The sequence below is a fragment of the Mesocricetus auratus genome, unplaced genomic scaffold (assembly GCF_017639785.1).
Source record: "Mesocricetus auratus isolate SY011 unplaced genomic scaffold, BCM_Maur_2.0 Super-Scaffold_100004, whole genome shotgun sequence".
Taxonomy (NCBI): Eukaryota; Metazoa; Chordata; class Mammalia; order Rodentia; family Cricetidae; genus Mesocricetus; species Mesocricetus auratus.
The window spans coordinates 88,629,471-88,646,849 of NW_024429189.1; the positions used below are offsets into that span (position 1 = coordinate 88,629,471).

A 17,379-nucleotide genomic window follows, 5' to 3' on the forward strand; every position below is an offset into this window, starting at 1 on the left:
CTCTTTGTATCCCTTGATGTCCTCAAACTTGCTCTGTAGATTAGGCTGACCTGCAATTCAGAGATCCATCTGCCTCTGCCTCCCAAGTGCTGGGATTAAAGGCATGTGCCACTACTGCCTGGAACGTTTTTTAATTAGCATGTAATACTTATGTTTTCATATTCATAGTTTTTATGAGTCAGAGATATAAAAGAAATACCAGAATCCTAAAATATTTTTAGAAGATAAATACAAAGAAAAGAATTAAAACTGATCATGATGAGTTTAGCAGTTGATAAGTAACTAACACACACACACACACACACACACACACACACACACACGCGCGCGCGCGCGCTTGAGAGTTTATGCACATTTTGTCATTGTTACAAGGTAACTGTAACTTGTGCTGGCCTTGAACCTTATTCTTCCTTTAGCCTTACAAATACTGAGTATCCTACCACACCTGACTTTCATTCTCTGTCTCTATCAGTGTGATATTTTGAAACAACAGCTTGCTGTATAGCATAAGTTTGCCTAGCATTTGCTTAGTAGACAAGGTTGGCCTCAGATCTTGCATTTATTGCAGTATGCCTTCCTTAGCCTTCCAAGTACTTGAGATTACGTGTCAACATACCTTGTTTCTTATTTTGTTTAAATAGGTTATCAGGGAGCCAAGTGTTATGGCACTTGATGGGGAATATAGCCCAGTAGCAACAGGGAGATTGCTTAACGTGTGCAAGACCCTGGGTTTGATCCCTATCACTACCCCTGTGCTCCAAATATATATCTTACACATATCCACATACACATATTTGTTCAATTAGAGACCAAAAATACAAAAAAAAAACAAACAAACAGCAAAACCCCACTAAAACCAGCAGTTATTATAAGATGTGATAATTCATGTTTGATTTTAGTTAATCTATTTTGTTTTGTTTCTTCTTTTGAGCCAGGGTTTCTCAGTGTAGCCTTGGATGTCCTGGAACTCAATCTATAAACCAGGCTGTCCTCAAACTCACAGATCTGCCTGCCTCTGCTTCCTGAGTGCTGGGATTTAAAGGCGTGAGCCACCAACATCTGGCAATTTTAGTTGATCTTTTTTTTTTTTTTTTTTTTTTTGGTTTTTCGAGACAGGGTTTCTCTGTGGCTTTGGAGGCTGTCCTGGAACTAGCTCTGTAGACCAGGCTGGCCTCGAACTCACAGAGATCCGCCTGCCTCTGCCTCCCGAGTGCTGGGATTAAAGGCGTGCGCCACCAACGCCCGGCTTAGTTGATCTTAACATTGAAGAACTTGAGGGTAGTTACTGGCAATATATTTTATGTTTGAGATAGCCTAAGCTATCCTTGCCAAGGGTGAGCTTGAATTTCTGATTTTCTGCCTGCACTTCTCAAGTGTTGAGGATAATAGGTATGTGCTACCTTACCTGTTGATTGTGGTGCTGAGGGTCAAATCAAGGCTTGGGTGCATGGCAGGAAATGCTCTTCCAATTTAGCTGTATTCCCGGTCCTTTTTAACATTCAGTTCTTAGATTTTTCTCAAGCAGCTCTTATTTTTCTTATTTTCAGTAACAAATCAGGATTGATATTCTAAGATAAGTTTTCATTTAGTTAAGGTGGATGAAATATATTCAGATAATATAGCATTTAATCCTAAATTAAGATTCTTTTTTTTTGTAAAAAGTTTGAAGATGAGTTATATGAGAAAATACAAATAATTATATTTTAAACTTGCATGAGCTAATTTCAAAGAAATGTAGTTAGTATAACACAGCGTGGTGTCACCAGGTTCTGTAATCTCAGCACTTGATACGATACAAGAGAACTGGATCATGAATTTAAAGATAGCCCAATATATATATATATATATATATTGAGGCTGTCCAATGCTAATTTATAGATTACAAAAGGAATAACAAATGTTCTTTAACAAAGTTGAACTGCAGAACTCAGAGCAGTGGTTTTCAAACTTGAGTATGCTACAGAGGTGCCTGAGAAGTTTATCACAGCCACTGAATGTGTGAATCATCAGAAATAGAGCTATAGTTCTCTAGGATTCTGATGCTGTTTATACTCTAAAAATTACACCCAAGAACCACTGACTCTAGGAAAAATCCTGTGCTAATATGCTTCGTCATATTTGACATCAGTTCCATATACGAAGGGTGATTGTGAACACATGAAACTGTCCTTTGAAATTTTGTTTAATGTTTTGTATTACTCTGTTTGTTTTAAGGATGAAACACTAGTGCACTGTAGTCTGAATGAGCTAGAAGATGCAGCACTTACTTTTCCAGTCCTTTTCCAAGATGTCATTTATCAGGTAATTAAGACATTTTAAACCTATTTTTTAAAATATTAGGTAACATTCAGAGTCAAGAAGAAAATTTTGTGATGTTCAGTTTGTCTTTCTGTAGATTTATTAATAGTTTACCAATATTATACTGGTGTGTTAACATAAAGTAGCATCATGCTAGAGAGTTACATAAACATTAATTTGTAACCAAAAAATACTAACTTTGCTGACTCATGATCTCTGCTAGTTTCATACTCTTTGCCAGCAGGTGGAGGCAAGGAACACTGCACAGATCCCTAGGAAGAACTTACCCAGTCAATACCTGGGGGCTTTGTCTTTATTTTTCAACATAAATCCAGTTCATATAAAGAAAGTTCATTACTTGTTGGTCATTTTTATTTACTACAGTAATGCTATCTGTAAAATACAGTTCAGTGTACCTAATACAGTTCAGTGTACCTAATTTATATTAACCACAGAATTAAAAGACTCCTGTTGTTAATGCTTTATATAAAGAATTTATATAAATTCTTATCTTTATAGATGAACAGGTTACAGTGTAAAATATAAATATTGTTACCATTTCACTGTGGATTATCTGTTGGCCATATTTTTGTTAAAATTTCCCATCATAGGATTGAATTAATTAATAAATGAATATACTTTAAAAACTGCAAAGTCCTTTTGTGTGTTTGCATTTGTATTAGTGTTACCTTTATATGCACTAACTGCTGAAAGATTGGAAAAGGTCAAAAGGCAAGCCACTTCAGGGGTTTGTAAAGTTGTAGCACTTGCCTTGTGAGTAATGACCAGGTCCCTGGTTTGTGTGTGCTCTTGGTGGGCAGGGACTGCTTATGGCTTTTTGGTAGAGTTCAATTGTTGTCTTTAAGTATTCATAAGATTTCAGAATTAAGTAGAAGTTTTGGGCTACTTTGCCAAACACTTTATGTAGTCATGAGGATTTATTTTACTCTAGTGATTATTGGTCTAATTTAATCTAGATAGGTATTATAATATCTGAGTAGTATGTTCATCTACTTTTAAAGTAATCTGATATTAGTCCTGATACATTATTAGAGAAAGAGGAAAACATACATAAAAAATGGATTTAAAATTTTTCCTATTTTGATTTATTACTTGGCTTAATGTTTTTTCCTGAATGAACTGTTCCCTACTAGATAGATCTCCTGTGTTATAGTTCACTTAGGGGCGGGGAGTTTTAAAGGCCACCATAAGTAATGTAACAGTAATTTAGTGTTCTGTTTCAGTAGCCTTGTTTGTTGTTCTTTGTGGTTTGACTTTTTTAGTATTTATTTTGAATGACTTTAAGACTGGTTTTTGGCCTTTGGATTTCAAAAGTAAAACTTCCTTGAAAATTCTTAGGTCTACTGATTTGAAATTTATCTCTTACAAATGGCTTCTAGGTTTTTTTGCGTGTGTGTGGTTTTTTTTTTTTTTTGAGTAGTGAAATAAATGTGGGAAGTAGATTCATTTGGCTTCTTTCAGTATGGATTATATATTAAAATTTTTCTTATTGCTTCCACCATTTCTGCTTTCTGTTCTTTTTAAAAGTTATTATTTCCTGTGGATCTGGATAAAAGGCTTATAACAGTATATATTTACTGATGCTTATAAAAGCTATACAATATATTATATCCCTTTAAAGAATTCTAAAAACTTTATCACATATATTTTGAGTTCACTTTCTGAAACTGAATAAAAAGTGACCCAGTCATCTAAATAGCATTGAGCAGGAAGTTTGAGTTTAGAACTACAGAAACGATTGCATTTTTAGTATTATGATTTATTTACTTTATGAAGGACATATTTAATTTCCCTCTGCTACATTTTTTAAGATATCTGTAGTTAGTACTGGTACATTCCTTTGAATTTCTGATTTTAACGTAGCTTTTTAAAAATGGAGAGAAGTCTTTGGCTTAGGGCTCCCCAGTTTTTTTCAGACCAGCAAGCTCCCTTTAAACAGGGAATGATGTCTTTTAAACTTTCAGTGGTGTTGTCTCCATCTACTGGCAAAGAAGAATATACACAAGGGTCTGGGATGAGCTAAGAGATTTTGGAGAAACCACATTATTAGGTAAGATGTAACTTACATATCTAACCACTGTAATGTAACATGACCCACTTAAAGTGGAAACCCATAAAATACTGTATATACTCTTATTTTAAAATAATTTATTGAGGTAAAATTTACATAGCACATCCATGACACTTACCAATATGTTCTTAAATATATCTGTTCCATAGCACCACCCCACCCCGTGCGTGCATGCGTGTGTCCCTGTCTGTCTCGAACGTGCAAGCGTGTGTGCTTGTGTGTTTAAAAATCAGCTTCTTGCTCTGAATAAAGGCTAGATAAATATCCTCTTGGGATTTATTTTTGGTTTCTGTAATGGTTCACATATATCTAATTTCAATTCTACTTTTTTTTTTCACTTCAAAACAGTTTCATACATTAAAAATTATCAAAGCCAGGAGGCGGTGGCGCACTCCTTTAATCCCAGCACTTGGGAGGCAGAAGCAGGTGGTTCTCTGTGTGTTCTAGGCCAGCCTGGTCTATGGAAATAGTTCCAGGACATCCCAGACTACACAAAGAAACCCTGTCTCAAAAAACAAAACAAAAAAATTATCTAAATCAGGAGTTTTAGATTTTATAGCTCTTGCTGCAACCACTTTTTCTGCTGTTCCAACATGAAATGAACCATCCATGAAAAAGAGTTGGGCAGAAGTGGTGGCATACATCCATAATCCAGCACTTATAATCCCGGTACTGGGATGCTGTGATGGAGGAAGATGATTGTTTGAGACCATCCTGGGCTATATATAATACAAGTTCCTGGCTAGAGTGGGCTACATAGTGAGACCTTGTCTCAAAAGACAGACAAAAATATGGTTGTCTTCCAGTAAAACTTAATGTTTTAAAAAGTGGTAGGTTGTATTTGGCTAATAGGTCTTAATTTTGACCTAGTAATTTTGGGGGCATATACTATAAATTTATACACTTAAATTCTGAGTAGAAGTGAGTAACCAAATGTTCATCAGAATTCTTTTATATAGAAAAATTTAGATTCATAGTGATCTGGTAATAGACTTTTTTAAGATTGAGAGAAGTTTCAGGTAGCTACTATACTTATATTTAGATTGCCATACTTCATGACATATACTCTTCTTTTGGTAAATAGGAATAAATTCAGATAAAAATCAACCTTAGAATTTTCAGGCAGATAAATCATTCAAGTCTAAATTTAGTATTCACATGAATTCATTTCTTGGGGAAAAAACAAAAACAAAAGGTCCATCTCAAATTAAAGTTGACATGCTACTCCTGATGCTAGGAAGTAAACAGATTTGCTTGTGTATATGGAAAATATGAAAGAACTGACTTGAAAGTGAAGGTATTAGACTCACAAAAGGTACAGATTATTTGAATTGCTGTACTTTTTAATACACATTTTTCCTAAAAATTGTTGCATAATGATTAAGAAAGGATTTATTCATAAAATGGTACAGATGCATTTCATTTGGAAAAAGAGGTGCATGATCACTCCCAATGCACGTTTAAACTTGTAGTTAGTTAAATATTGACACATTGTCAGGAAATCCATCTCATGGTGTTACTCAGTTAAGAGGTCTCCACTGTATTTAGTTTCTGTTCCTGCAGATCCACCAATTCAAGACTCTAGGTCATCTCACTCCCTCTTCCATCCAGAAGATGACTGCTATCCACAAGCAGAACTGAATCAAAAGACATTTTTCACTTAGCTCTTGAGCTGAAACACCTCCTCAATGACCTTCCTCTGTCTCCATCAAGAACTGGAGCTCAGTTTTTTGAAGATGTAATAGAGCTACTCAGCCCAAATGTGGCTGATTGAAGACAAAGAAGACACCTCATATGTCTCACCACAGTGCACCAAACGCAACTGTGTTGTCCATCTCCTCATTCTGTACAGTAAGGCAGGGGCATCTGATTTTTTGACTGTACTCACCATTAAGACTTTAGCCAGTCAGTGGCTTTCTGAGGATCAGTAAAATCAACAAACTTTGGGTCAGCTGTCCAGAAATGAGACTATGGTAAGCACTCAAGGAGCTAGGCTGCTGCAGGGAGCTACTTTAAAGGATGTTTTCTTTTATTGGTAGAGGTTGCATTTATGTAGAAAGTTGTGGGGTAGAGATCAGTGGAGAGCCTGGTTAGCAAAAGCTCAGCCTCTTCCTACTTTGTTTTACTGAAAATCATACAGCTCAGGGCATTTAACATACTACAAAAAGAAAATTAGAAGTGTCATGGCTTCTAGCTCTTCTAGAAAAACCAGCTTTATTTTTGCTTCATGAAGAAAAAAATATATAAGTGAAGAATTCTGTTGTAAATACCTGATTACATTTTCTCTTTTGCAAATTCTGACTTTATAATTAAAGAAGCATTTGTTGCTGAGTTTTATAAACTTTTGTTGTATATAAATATGTATGTTGTATATAACTATGCCTTGTATATGGTATTTGGGTTATGAATATTTAGTACTGATGTCACATTTAGCTAGGAAAGAACAGTATTTGAATCATAAATAACTTGTAGAAAGTGTTAAAAACAACACTTTAGAATAATTTTAAGGTAACTCTCTTATCCTTCTTAGTAAGTAATCATGGGGCACTATGTTTTCATTATAATTAATTTTTAGATTTTAAAGAATGATATCAATTAAACTTACAGTTTTGTCCTTATCAGAAATTAGAAAATATATCATGGAGAATTCTTGAAATATCTCAAATTAGGAATAATTCATTTAAAAAAGCAGATTATACAGCCAAAGCTGTCATCACAGCTCAGAAAGCTGAAGCAGAGTGAGTTTGAGACTTGCTTGGGCTATATAATAGTGGGTAGGGGGTAGATGGACTCTACACTAGAAAGTTCTTATTTAGTGACTGAAAATATTTTAAATATAGAAGAGAGGAGAGTTGATTACGAGCACTGAATTGGAGGGTTCATTATCTTTAGAATGAGTTTTGAAAGTGATTTTATTTAACTTAATTTTGAGATAGATCTCATTGTGTAGCCCAGGCTGGCCTAGAACTCACAATCCTTCAATGTCCTGATTGCTTGCTAGAATGATTTGTTGTTGTTACTTCTTCTTCTTCTTCTTCTTCTTCTTCTTCTTCTTCTTCTACTACTACTACTACTACTACTACTACTACTACTACTGACAGGGTCTCACTATGAGGCCCTGACTGGCCTGGAACTCACTATGTAGACCAGGATCACCTTAATAGCAGACATCTGCCAGCCTCTGCCTCCTGAATGCTGGGATCAAAGCTGTGAGCCATGATTCTGGTGTATGCTATAGTGGTTTTTAAAGTCAACATTTTGTTACTTAAATGGCTACTTTGGGTTTTTTGCTCTTAAAATATTATAGTTTCTCTTAATATATGTCATTAAAATTTTTATGTATGTACTTAATACTTAAATTTGTATACAAATAAATGGCCATTCTTTTCCCATCATAAACATGTTTCATTGACAACTTAATAAATAATGTACATGAATACATTCAACTTCATCATTTTATCCTATTTGAACTCAACCCTTTTTCAGATTTGAATCCTATTTAATAGTTAAGGAAAGTTTTTGTTATGGTGTTTTAGTCCCAGTTTATCCCCAGATTGATTATATTTCTACCTCTTACTGGAACTGGGTGAAGTAAATGATGACTAAATTAACCTATTTGTTATGAAGTTGAGGCCTCCATGGCTCCTACTTGAGCAGCCTTTTTAAGCTTGGAGGTTTGGCCTCTGTTTTGGTACTAATGTTAAGAAAATGTTAGCGGAGTCGTTTTTCTTTTAAGAGACTAAGTGGTAGCAGAAAAGCTTTCTCTTTAGAATTGTAGTTGAAGAGTTATGTAATAAATAGTTAACAGTATTTGTCACTTTAAATGCGGTGGCCACGATACCAAATTCTTTACCTTTATCGGTTAGCCTTTATAACATTGGGATCCATTTTATAGATGAGAAAATGAAGGTGTGCCAAAAGGTTGAAAATTGACAGAGCCAAGTATGTCTATTAACTGGAAGATCTCCCCCCCCCCCCGATAATTTAGCATTTAATTCTTTAAAAACTCCAGCATCTTTCATTTTCTGCTTTCAGCTACCCAAGTGCAAAGATGACATGTATTGCATGACATGCACCACTGTACTTGTCTCTGCTTAAATAAATAGTGCTCATAAATTATCTTTTTGTTTAAAGGAAAACATAGTTACTTTCTCTGATATATTTTATTTTTTAATTCAATTCCATTATGTGACTCAGACTGGTGTTAAACTCTATGGAATCCTCCTGTTTCAGCCTCTGGAGTAGTGGGGCCAAAGGCATATGTCACTAATGAGTTCTACAGACTGCTTGTTTCTTTTGCTGCTAGCCAAGGAACCCAGTACTCTTTCTAAGCCAAACATACATGTAAACTTTGAACTATACTTCTACTCTATAAACTTACTGTTGTTTTTTTTTAAATAGAGTCATAGTATATCCATAAGTTCAAAGGATATCCTAAAAAAGTATCAAAGATTTTTTTTTCCGAGACAGGGTTTCTCTTGAGTAACCCTGACTGTCCTGAAACTCACTCTGTAGACCAGGCTTGCCTTAAACTCAGAACTATTTGCCTGCTTCTGCCTCCTGAGTGCTGGGATTAAAGGTGTGTGCCACCACTGTCTAGCAATTAAAAAAAAAAGTTTTTAATGTTAATATGAGCTTGAAAAACATGAAAATGTTTATCCTAAAAAGGTTGACTAGTATTTTTCTCTTACTGTCTGACAAGTTGAAATTTCTGTAGGTAGGATTTTGCTTTGTTTCTTGGTTTTTATTGTTAAGATAACAGGTGAAGTTTTGGTAAACTAATAGAAATAAGTTAAAATTGAATTTAACCATACTTATCAATTCAATGTTTATAATCAATTTATAAGTAGTTTTCTATATTAATTGACTTTTAATACGTGTGGTTCTGTTGTGTTTTGTTAGTACCATGAACAGAGAGAGAGAGAGACAGAGAGAGAAACAGAGAGAGAGAGGGGATTCAGAAAATATGCTGTTATTCATTGTCAAGTAGTGTTAATGTACTGTTAATGAAGTGTACCGGTTTCTTATATTCTACATAAATTTAAATTTTAGTAAAATCAGTTCTTAATAGATTATAATTTTTTTGTTGTTGTTGTTTTTTCCTTCTTAGACAGGGTCTCACTATATGGCTCTGGCTGTTCTGGAACTCATTATATAGACCAGGCCAGACTCCCACAGATACCCCCCTGGGATTAAAAGCATGCTCTACATTGCCCCTTGCCCAGCTTGTTTTTCCCTTTTTTGTTTGTTCCCTAACCCCTGTCCCTTCCTGAGACCAGAGTTTCTTTGTGTAGCCTTGACTGTCTTTGAACTTAGTCTATAGACCAGGCTAGCCTCAAACTCAGAAAGATATACCTGCCTCTGCCTCCTGAGTGCAGTAATTAAAGGTGCATACCACCACCACCCAACAGAGTATGTTATTAATTTTTAAAGATTTGGCAGAATGTTCTTATTTGCAAATCCCACTTAATTTACATATTTTTCAAAATATGTTTGGTTTATTGAAAACAAATTTAACCTAAATAGCATTGCAATAGGTTTGGAAGAACATGTGTTAAGTAGAGTGAAATCAATCTTTTAGTCTTTGGTAGTTACACAATTAGGAGTTAAGTTTGGGTGGAAATGTTTGTACACACCTGTAATGTCAGTATTGGGAAGGCTGGGGCAGGAAAGATTACCACAGTACCCAGGCCATCTTGGCTACATAGTAAGTTCCAGACTAGTCTAGGCCATCTCAACAAAACAAAACAAGAAGTTGTGAGTTTGAAGAGGATAGTTGTTAGAAAATGAGGGATAGGTAGTTTAGAGTAGAATTCTGTGTGAGACTGAAACAGCTAAGTGTTATTTGTGGAATAGGTTTTAGAGGCTTTAGAGACTTGCCATGAAGCCTCACAACCTGAGTTTGGTCACTGGGTCCCACATGGTGAGAGAAGAATGGATTTTCAAAAGTTGCCCTCTGACTGATGGTACATACAGACCACAAACACAGCTTGCCCCCAGTAAATAGATCTAATAAAAAACAAGACTATTTTATACATACTTTTTTTTTTTTTTTTTTTTTTTTGGTTTTTCAAGACAGGGTTTCTCTGTGTTGTTTTGGAGGTTGTCTTGGAACTAGGTCTTATAGACCAGACTGGCCTCGAACTCAGAGATCCACCTGCCTCTGCCTCCCAAGTGCTGGGATTAAAGGCGTGCGCCACCAACTCCCAGCTATACATACTTTTATTATTTCCTTTAGAACAAAACTTATGGTTTACTGATTCAAATATATTCTTATTCATGTCTAATAGACCTGAGTGACATAGACCCTGTTGGGCTTGTACCTCATCTCTACTATTTTTATTTATGGCTGTGGACATTTGTATCACATGGTACAGCTCCATGTAGCCTTATCACAGACCTGACCAATACTTTTTTCACCATTGACTAACATTATCTATGTCTTCTAGTCTTTCTGTGACACCTTTCTTATAAAACAGTGACTCTATTCTGCAGATAGGACCTTGATAGGCAGCACTCTAACCACCCTTTGTATTCTCAGGGTAAGGAAACACTAGCAGTGTACTCTTTGCCCTTAGTGATACCTTTTTTTTTGAAAGCATAACAAATTGTAAGTTGTGTGTTACATTTAAACATAGAAATAGCAGTAATGTGCATAATGCAATTATAGGTTCAGTCTAATCTGAAAGTCATTGGAAAAATGTCACTTTTCTTTGTTTTCTTTTGTTGCATTCTTTCCCTGTTTTATGATAAAACATTCCCAGAACTGGTATTTTGTCATAGGAATATTTTTATGTAGACGGCAGAATTGAACACTAAGTCTGCATTAGATGTTAGTCACCACAGCCTTGTTACAAAGTCACAATCTATTTAACTCAGCCTAATGAATATTTATTTATTTATGATATATATAAAATCAGTAATCACCTTTCAGTGGAGTATAAAACTTTTATAAAATTTAGTCACCAAGTGAATATAAGAAGAGTAGACAAGTCTTTTGTAAGCAGTTTCAGTGATTATTTATGTCTTATATTTGTGTGATTTTCTGAATATTGCAGTATATTTTAAGATCAGCAATGTTAGGAAAGAAGCTGGATGTAGAGATAAGAATAAATAGCAGGGTGGACGCCTTTAATCCCAGCACTCGGGAGGCAGAGACAGATGGATCTCTGAGTTCGAGGACAGCCAGGGCTACACAGAAATCCTGTCTCAACCCGACTCATTATATATATAATATACATATATACATATATATATACACACACACACACACACATATATGAAGTTTTGGATAGTAAGCTTTTAGAACTGTTGTCTTTGTGTACTTACAAACTCAGTCATTATATCTGAATCATTATATGTGAAGGGTAAGATTTCTTTAAAAGGGGAGGGGGTACTTAAACTCACCAATCCAGATACCACCTTCTTACTGTTACTTGTCTTAATATAAAAATTAAACAGAGGTATTTTTACCAGGTGTTTGTTTAGAAAAAGTTCTGAGTAATTATTGAGGAAGGTCATTGAGACAGGTCTGCTTAGAGCTGGATTCACAGCCTGCAGCATAATTGGATGGATGCTACCTGGGTGGAAGATGGAGCTGATTGGTGAATCAAAATCTTCTATTTTTAGTTGAAGTGCATTTTGAATTACATTCCAGTGAAGTACTGTTGTATTTTCTATTAAAAATGAAATGATCAACGATTACTGTCTCTAAAAAACCATCTTAAGAGCTTCTGGTTCATGGAATGTTTCATTTGAGTGGCACTTAGTAAATAATTTTGTTACTTTAAAATATGAACTTTTAAATTTTATGTTTATTTGCTGAAAACTATTTTTGCATTTCTTTAGGTTTATGTGAGATTAAGACCATTCTTCAGGGAATTCCTTGAACGAATGTCTCAGATGTATGAGGTAAATGTGCTTAAACTAATTACCCATGTATTTTTATTTTATTCAATATAGTATCCATATTTAGATCATGTATAATGATTACTTCTTTTCCCTGAATTTGTAGATCATTCTTTTTACTGCTTCTAAGAAGGTGTATGCAGACAAGTTACTGAACATACTAGACCCTAAAAAGCAACTGGTCAGGTAAATTTAATTAAGAAATCATAGAAATGTCTGTCACACTCATCTATGCAAATTACCTTGACTTTATTTAATTTTAATGGCCATTTGCAGTTGGCTGCTATCTAGAGATTTACTGTGTTGAATGGTATATGAGTTTTTTAAGTTCCACAACTTTTTGAGTTTCTAATTATGTGACTTCAGACAGACATTTCTTAAAGGATCCCTAAGTCAAATATATTTATTGACTGTTACATGTCTATCTTCATTTCTTTGGAAATTTCAGTGGGGTGGGTGAGGCAGGTGGTGGTGGTTGAAGCTTTCACTGTGAGCTTGTCTTACTTTCATGTGTCTCTGAGATAATGCTTGTTATATTGCCTTTATGATGGCACAGATGAATAGAAATAGGAATTTAAGATTCCTTAAAAATAGATTTTGTTCCTTCCATGCAAAGAAAATGTTACATGCGTCTATCTGGAAATTTAAATTGGCTTAATCATTCAGGTTATCCTCATCTGTACTCTGTTCCTTGTGTATGCCATTAACTAGCAGATGAAGTGTGTTGTTTCTGGTTAGCAGGAAATTTTGAAAATGAGTTCCATTATTTCTGTCAGCTGAAGAGACTTGCTCCATCCTCTGAGGTGTAGGAATGAGTCTTACTTAGAGATTGGAGAAAGGATGTAAGAAACTCGTAGCAGCTATTAAGCTGAACATTGCTTTGATTATTATCTCCCATACTCTAATTATAAATCTTAAGCCAATTTACTAAGGATATTAGTTTATTCCCTGGTATTGTGCCACAAGACTTTCATCCCAGAGCTTGTGAAACAGAAAAGCAGATCTGAGTTTTGTGCCAGACTGAGCTATACAGAGAGATGCTGTCTCAGCAAACTCAAAAAAGAGCCTTTATTGAACAGTTGCAATTGTATTGAAAGATTTTCCCCAGTGACACTTAGTTTTATTAAATTCTGATCTTTAATTTTTAATTGAAAGGGTCAAATAAGCTGCAGAGATAATAAGAAGTGGTCTTTTCTATTCACAGAAGGATACTGTAGTATATGTTCATTATTTGTACCTAACTTTAATAAAGTTTAGATTTCCCTTTGACTATGTTAAGATATTTCTGTTCACTATTTCTAGTATTCTAGCAACACTTGTAAGCAGCACAGTCCTGGGCCTCTTGCAGCTTTCATCTTCCTGGGGAATAGTCATGCTGTTACAATATATTATAACAGCTAGACTTAACAAAATTTGCACACTTGGAAATTCCAATTTGTTTTACCATATTGGATTTTGAAAAACTTGAGGGAAAAATGTGAATGATTTTGCCAGGCGTTGGTGGTGCACACCTTTAATCCCAGCACTTGGGAGGCAGAGGTAGATGAATCTCTGTGAGTTCGAGGCCTGCCTGGTCTACAGAGCAAGTGCCAGGATAGGCTCCAAACCTACTCAGAAAAACCCTGTCTCGGGAAAAAGAAAATGTGAATGATTGTATTCCGAAGTGCTTTACAGAATTTTCTCTTAATAACTGGGTAGCTAAAACTCCCTCTTTGTCATTGTCACCAGCACTGGATTTTTTTTTTTTTTTTTTTTTTTTTTTTGGTTTTTCGAGACAGGGTTTCTCTGTGGCTTTGGAGGCTGTCCTGGAACTCGCTTGGTAGTCCAGGCTGGTCTCGAACTCACAGAGATCCGCCTGCCTCTGCCTCCCGAGTGCTGGGATTAAAGGCGTGCGCCACCAACGCCCGGCCCCAGCACTGGATTTTTAAGATGAGTTTGTATGTGTTGTTGAACTGGGACAGAGTACTTAAAGTTTTTCAAGACTGGGTTTCTCTGTGTAGCCCTGGCTATCCTGGAACTCATACAGATCTGCCTGCCTCTCCCTCCCAAGTGCTGGGATTAAAGGTGTGTGCCACCATGCCCAGCTGAAAATACTTCTTTCTTAGAATTATAAAACAAAAAGTACAGGCATGAGTACTACATTGCTCATGAAAATTTGTTTAGGATTAAGCAGTAAGACACACTCAATTATTGAGGTATATAGTACAAATGCATTTCAAGGTGAAAAAAACCTGTATCAATTATTAATAATACTTAGAGAATGATATCTTGATTGTAAATTCAGATTGCATAATTATTATAGTATATTAGAATTGTACATCTTTTAATAGATTTTAAAATGTCAATTTTCTATTTAGCTTGTAAGATTGCTTATTAGTTTACATTTATAATACTTAAATGTGAATTTTTTTCAATCCTTGTTCTTTGAATTGATATTACACACACACACACACACACACACACACACACACACACACACACACACACACACGAAATACGTGTTTGGGGAAAGTTGAAATGATGGAATGTTTTGGCCTCAGCAGCATCTCTTCTCAAAAACTATTAGGAAAACTAAATTATTTTAACTCCAATACAAAAACAGACCTTCTTATATTTTCTATTCTGGCATGTACAGGGATAGGGAGGCTGTGTGGTCTACTGGTTAGAGCAAAGGACTGGGAGCCAGGAGGATCCTGGGTTCCAATACCGGGCTAACCACAGACTTACTGTGACCTTGGGCAAGTCACTTGTGCCTCATTCAACCATCTGGAAAATTGGTTAAAAAGCAGGACCTCGATGACAACCAAATGCTGCATCTGAGCTTTTCTGGGTAATTAAATTACAAAAACAACTTCCAAGTTTTAATTCCCTTTTTTAATTTATGACATTATAGTATTAAACCAAAGTTCTTTTAACCATTGTAATATCTAGTTTTTGTTTTTAAAAAGGTCTCAGTGATTGCTAAGAATTTTTATATTGAAACTGTCCTACAACATAGGCCCAATATTTTGTATTTGAATTTGCTTTCTGAGAGAAAAGAATACTTGGAAAGCTTATGGTATATAAATGTTTCAGCACATGTTTTATATTTGTTTTTATTTTTGTTTAGGCACCGGCTTTTCCGAGAACATTGTGTTTGTGTACAAGGAAACTATATAAAGGACTTAAATATCCTTGGAAGAGATCTTTCCAAAACTATAATAATTGACAACTCACCACAAGCCTTTGCCTATCAGGTAGGAAGAAGATTCCTAAAGAAACTCAATTGGAAAAAATACAAAGAAGACAACTGCTGCTACGGAAGAATATGATAAAAGAAAAATCATAGGATTTTTCTGTTTATTGTGTTCTCTTTTGGGATTAGAAATGCCAAATAGAGCCGGGCGTTGGTGGTGCATGCCTTTAATCCCGGCACTCAAGAGGCAGAGGAAGGCAAATCTCTGTGAGTTCGAGGCCAGCCTGGTCTACAAGAGCTAGTTCCAGGACAGCCTCCAAAACTATACAGAGAAACCCTGTCTCAAAAAACAAAACAAAACAAAAAAAGCCAAATAGATAAGTACTTTTGGAAAATTGTCTTCTACATGAAGTAAAATATAAATTAAGAAAAATCTAGGTTGTAAATCTGCATGAGAGGACAGTAAACCATTTAGTAGCATTTTGATACTTTAAATTATAAACATGTTTGAAAACTAAAATTAGAAATAATTGGTTTATTGACTTAAATAATTTGAAGTGTTTTCTTAGGTCGTTTTAGCACAATTTTTCTGTTTTGCTAATATTTCTATAGCTCTGTTCTACCAGCTGAATTACTAAAACATGGTTATTTTTGTTTATTTTGTTTTCTGAGCCAGGGTCTCTCATTATAGCTCAGGCCAACTTTGAACTCAGAAATCAGCCTGCTTCTGCCTCCTGAGTGTTTGCGCTTTTACTTGTGCTCGTGAGTTGATAGCAGAAAAGTGATCAAACTGAGGTGTTTAGAGCCTGCCTGGGCAACAAAACAAGACTTTTATTTTTTTTCTCACAAACAGGGTTTCTGTGTGTAGCTCTGCCTGTCCTGGAACTCACTCTGTAGACCAGGCTGGCCTCAAACACACAGAGATCCCCCTGCCTCTGCCTCCAAAGTGCTGGGATTAAAGGTGTGTGCTACCACCACTCAGCTCAAGACCCCTTATTAAAAGAATAAAACAGTTGTGGAGCAGTGGGCGCATGCAAAGGCAGGTTGATCTCTGCTAGTTCTAGGACAGCCAGGAGTGTTTCCTGAGAAACCTTGTCTTGAAAAACCAAAAATAAAACAATATAGTGATTACAGAGTGAGACCCTGTTTCAAAAAAACTAGCATTGTGCTAGTAACTTTCTTGAATAAATATTGTAGAACTTGTTTTAGTGAACCTTATTGTCTACCTTTATATTCAATGAGGAAGTAAATGACACTGACTAATCAGTTAAGCTTTAGTTTTTTCATTAAACTCTGTCCTACATTATTGAGCTGTCAGTGAAACCCTAGTAGCATTTCTTTCCAGAGGAACTTTTATACCCATAGTTACTTAAGTCCGTCTGTTTAAGTTTTCCAAAGCAGGCTAATGTAGTTAAAGAGAAGTTAATTACATATTTATTGTTTTAGCTTTCTAATGGAATCCCTATAGAAAGCTGGTTTATGGATAAAAATGACAATGAACTCCTAAAATTGATTCCATTTCTGGAGAAGCTTGTAGAACTGGTAAGTATATCATCTATTTGATTTTTGTTGTTGTTAACTGAAGTATATTGAACAAATCTCTGTGTGTATTGGCTTTTAAAATTAACCAACTTGGAAGACTAAGAAGGAAGAATTACCAGGTTGAGGCCAGGTTACATATGTAGAGAGATACTCCCTAAAAAAGAACAGCAACAAATTATACAGTTACCTCTTAGAAGATTGTGGCAAAAGTTGTAAAAGATTATGGTTGGTTTTGTTGTTTTTAATGAAACTTATATACAATAGAAATTGAACTAGGCTAATTATTCTATTGAAACAAGTTTTCTGAGTGTTATGGTACATATGGATGGTCAGTTGTTCTGAGCACTGAGGACCATGGAGGCAG

At 35.3% G+C, this 17,379-nt stretch overlaps 1 protein-coding gene across 5 annotated transcripts in view; it reads left to right on the top strand.

The window, feature by feature from the left end:
• Ctdspl2 (CTD small phosphatase like 2) overlaps positions 1-17,379 on the top strand; it is a 52,485-nt gene that overhangs the window by 28,475 nt on the left and 6,631 nt on the right. For 3 of the 5 annotated variants that reach the window (XR_005877356.1, XM_040746165.1, XM_040746166.1), the window contains 5 exons: positions 2,215-2,301; positions 12,239-12,301; positions 12,405-12,484; positions 15,408-15,534; positions 16,920-17,015. Coding sequence is in view for 4 of the 5 variants with exons in the window: in XM_040746165.1 (XP_040602099.1) it covers positions 2,215-2,301; positions 12,239-12,301; positions 12,405-12,484; positions 15,408-15,534; positions 16,920-17,015 (453 nt within the window). In the remaining variant the exon portion in view is untranslated. Of the gene's footprint in view, positions 1-2,214; positions 2,302-2,539; positions 2,953-12,238; positions 12,302-12,404; positions 12,485-15,407; positions 15,535-16,919; positions 17,016-17,379 lie in introns of those variants that run through there. The other 2 variants (XM_040746167.1, XM_040746168.1) reach the window with 2 other exon arrangements.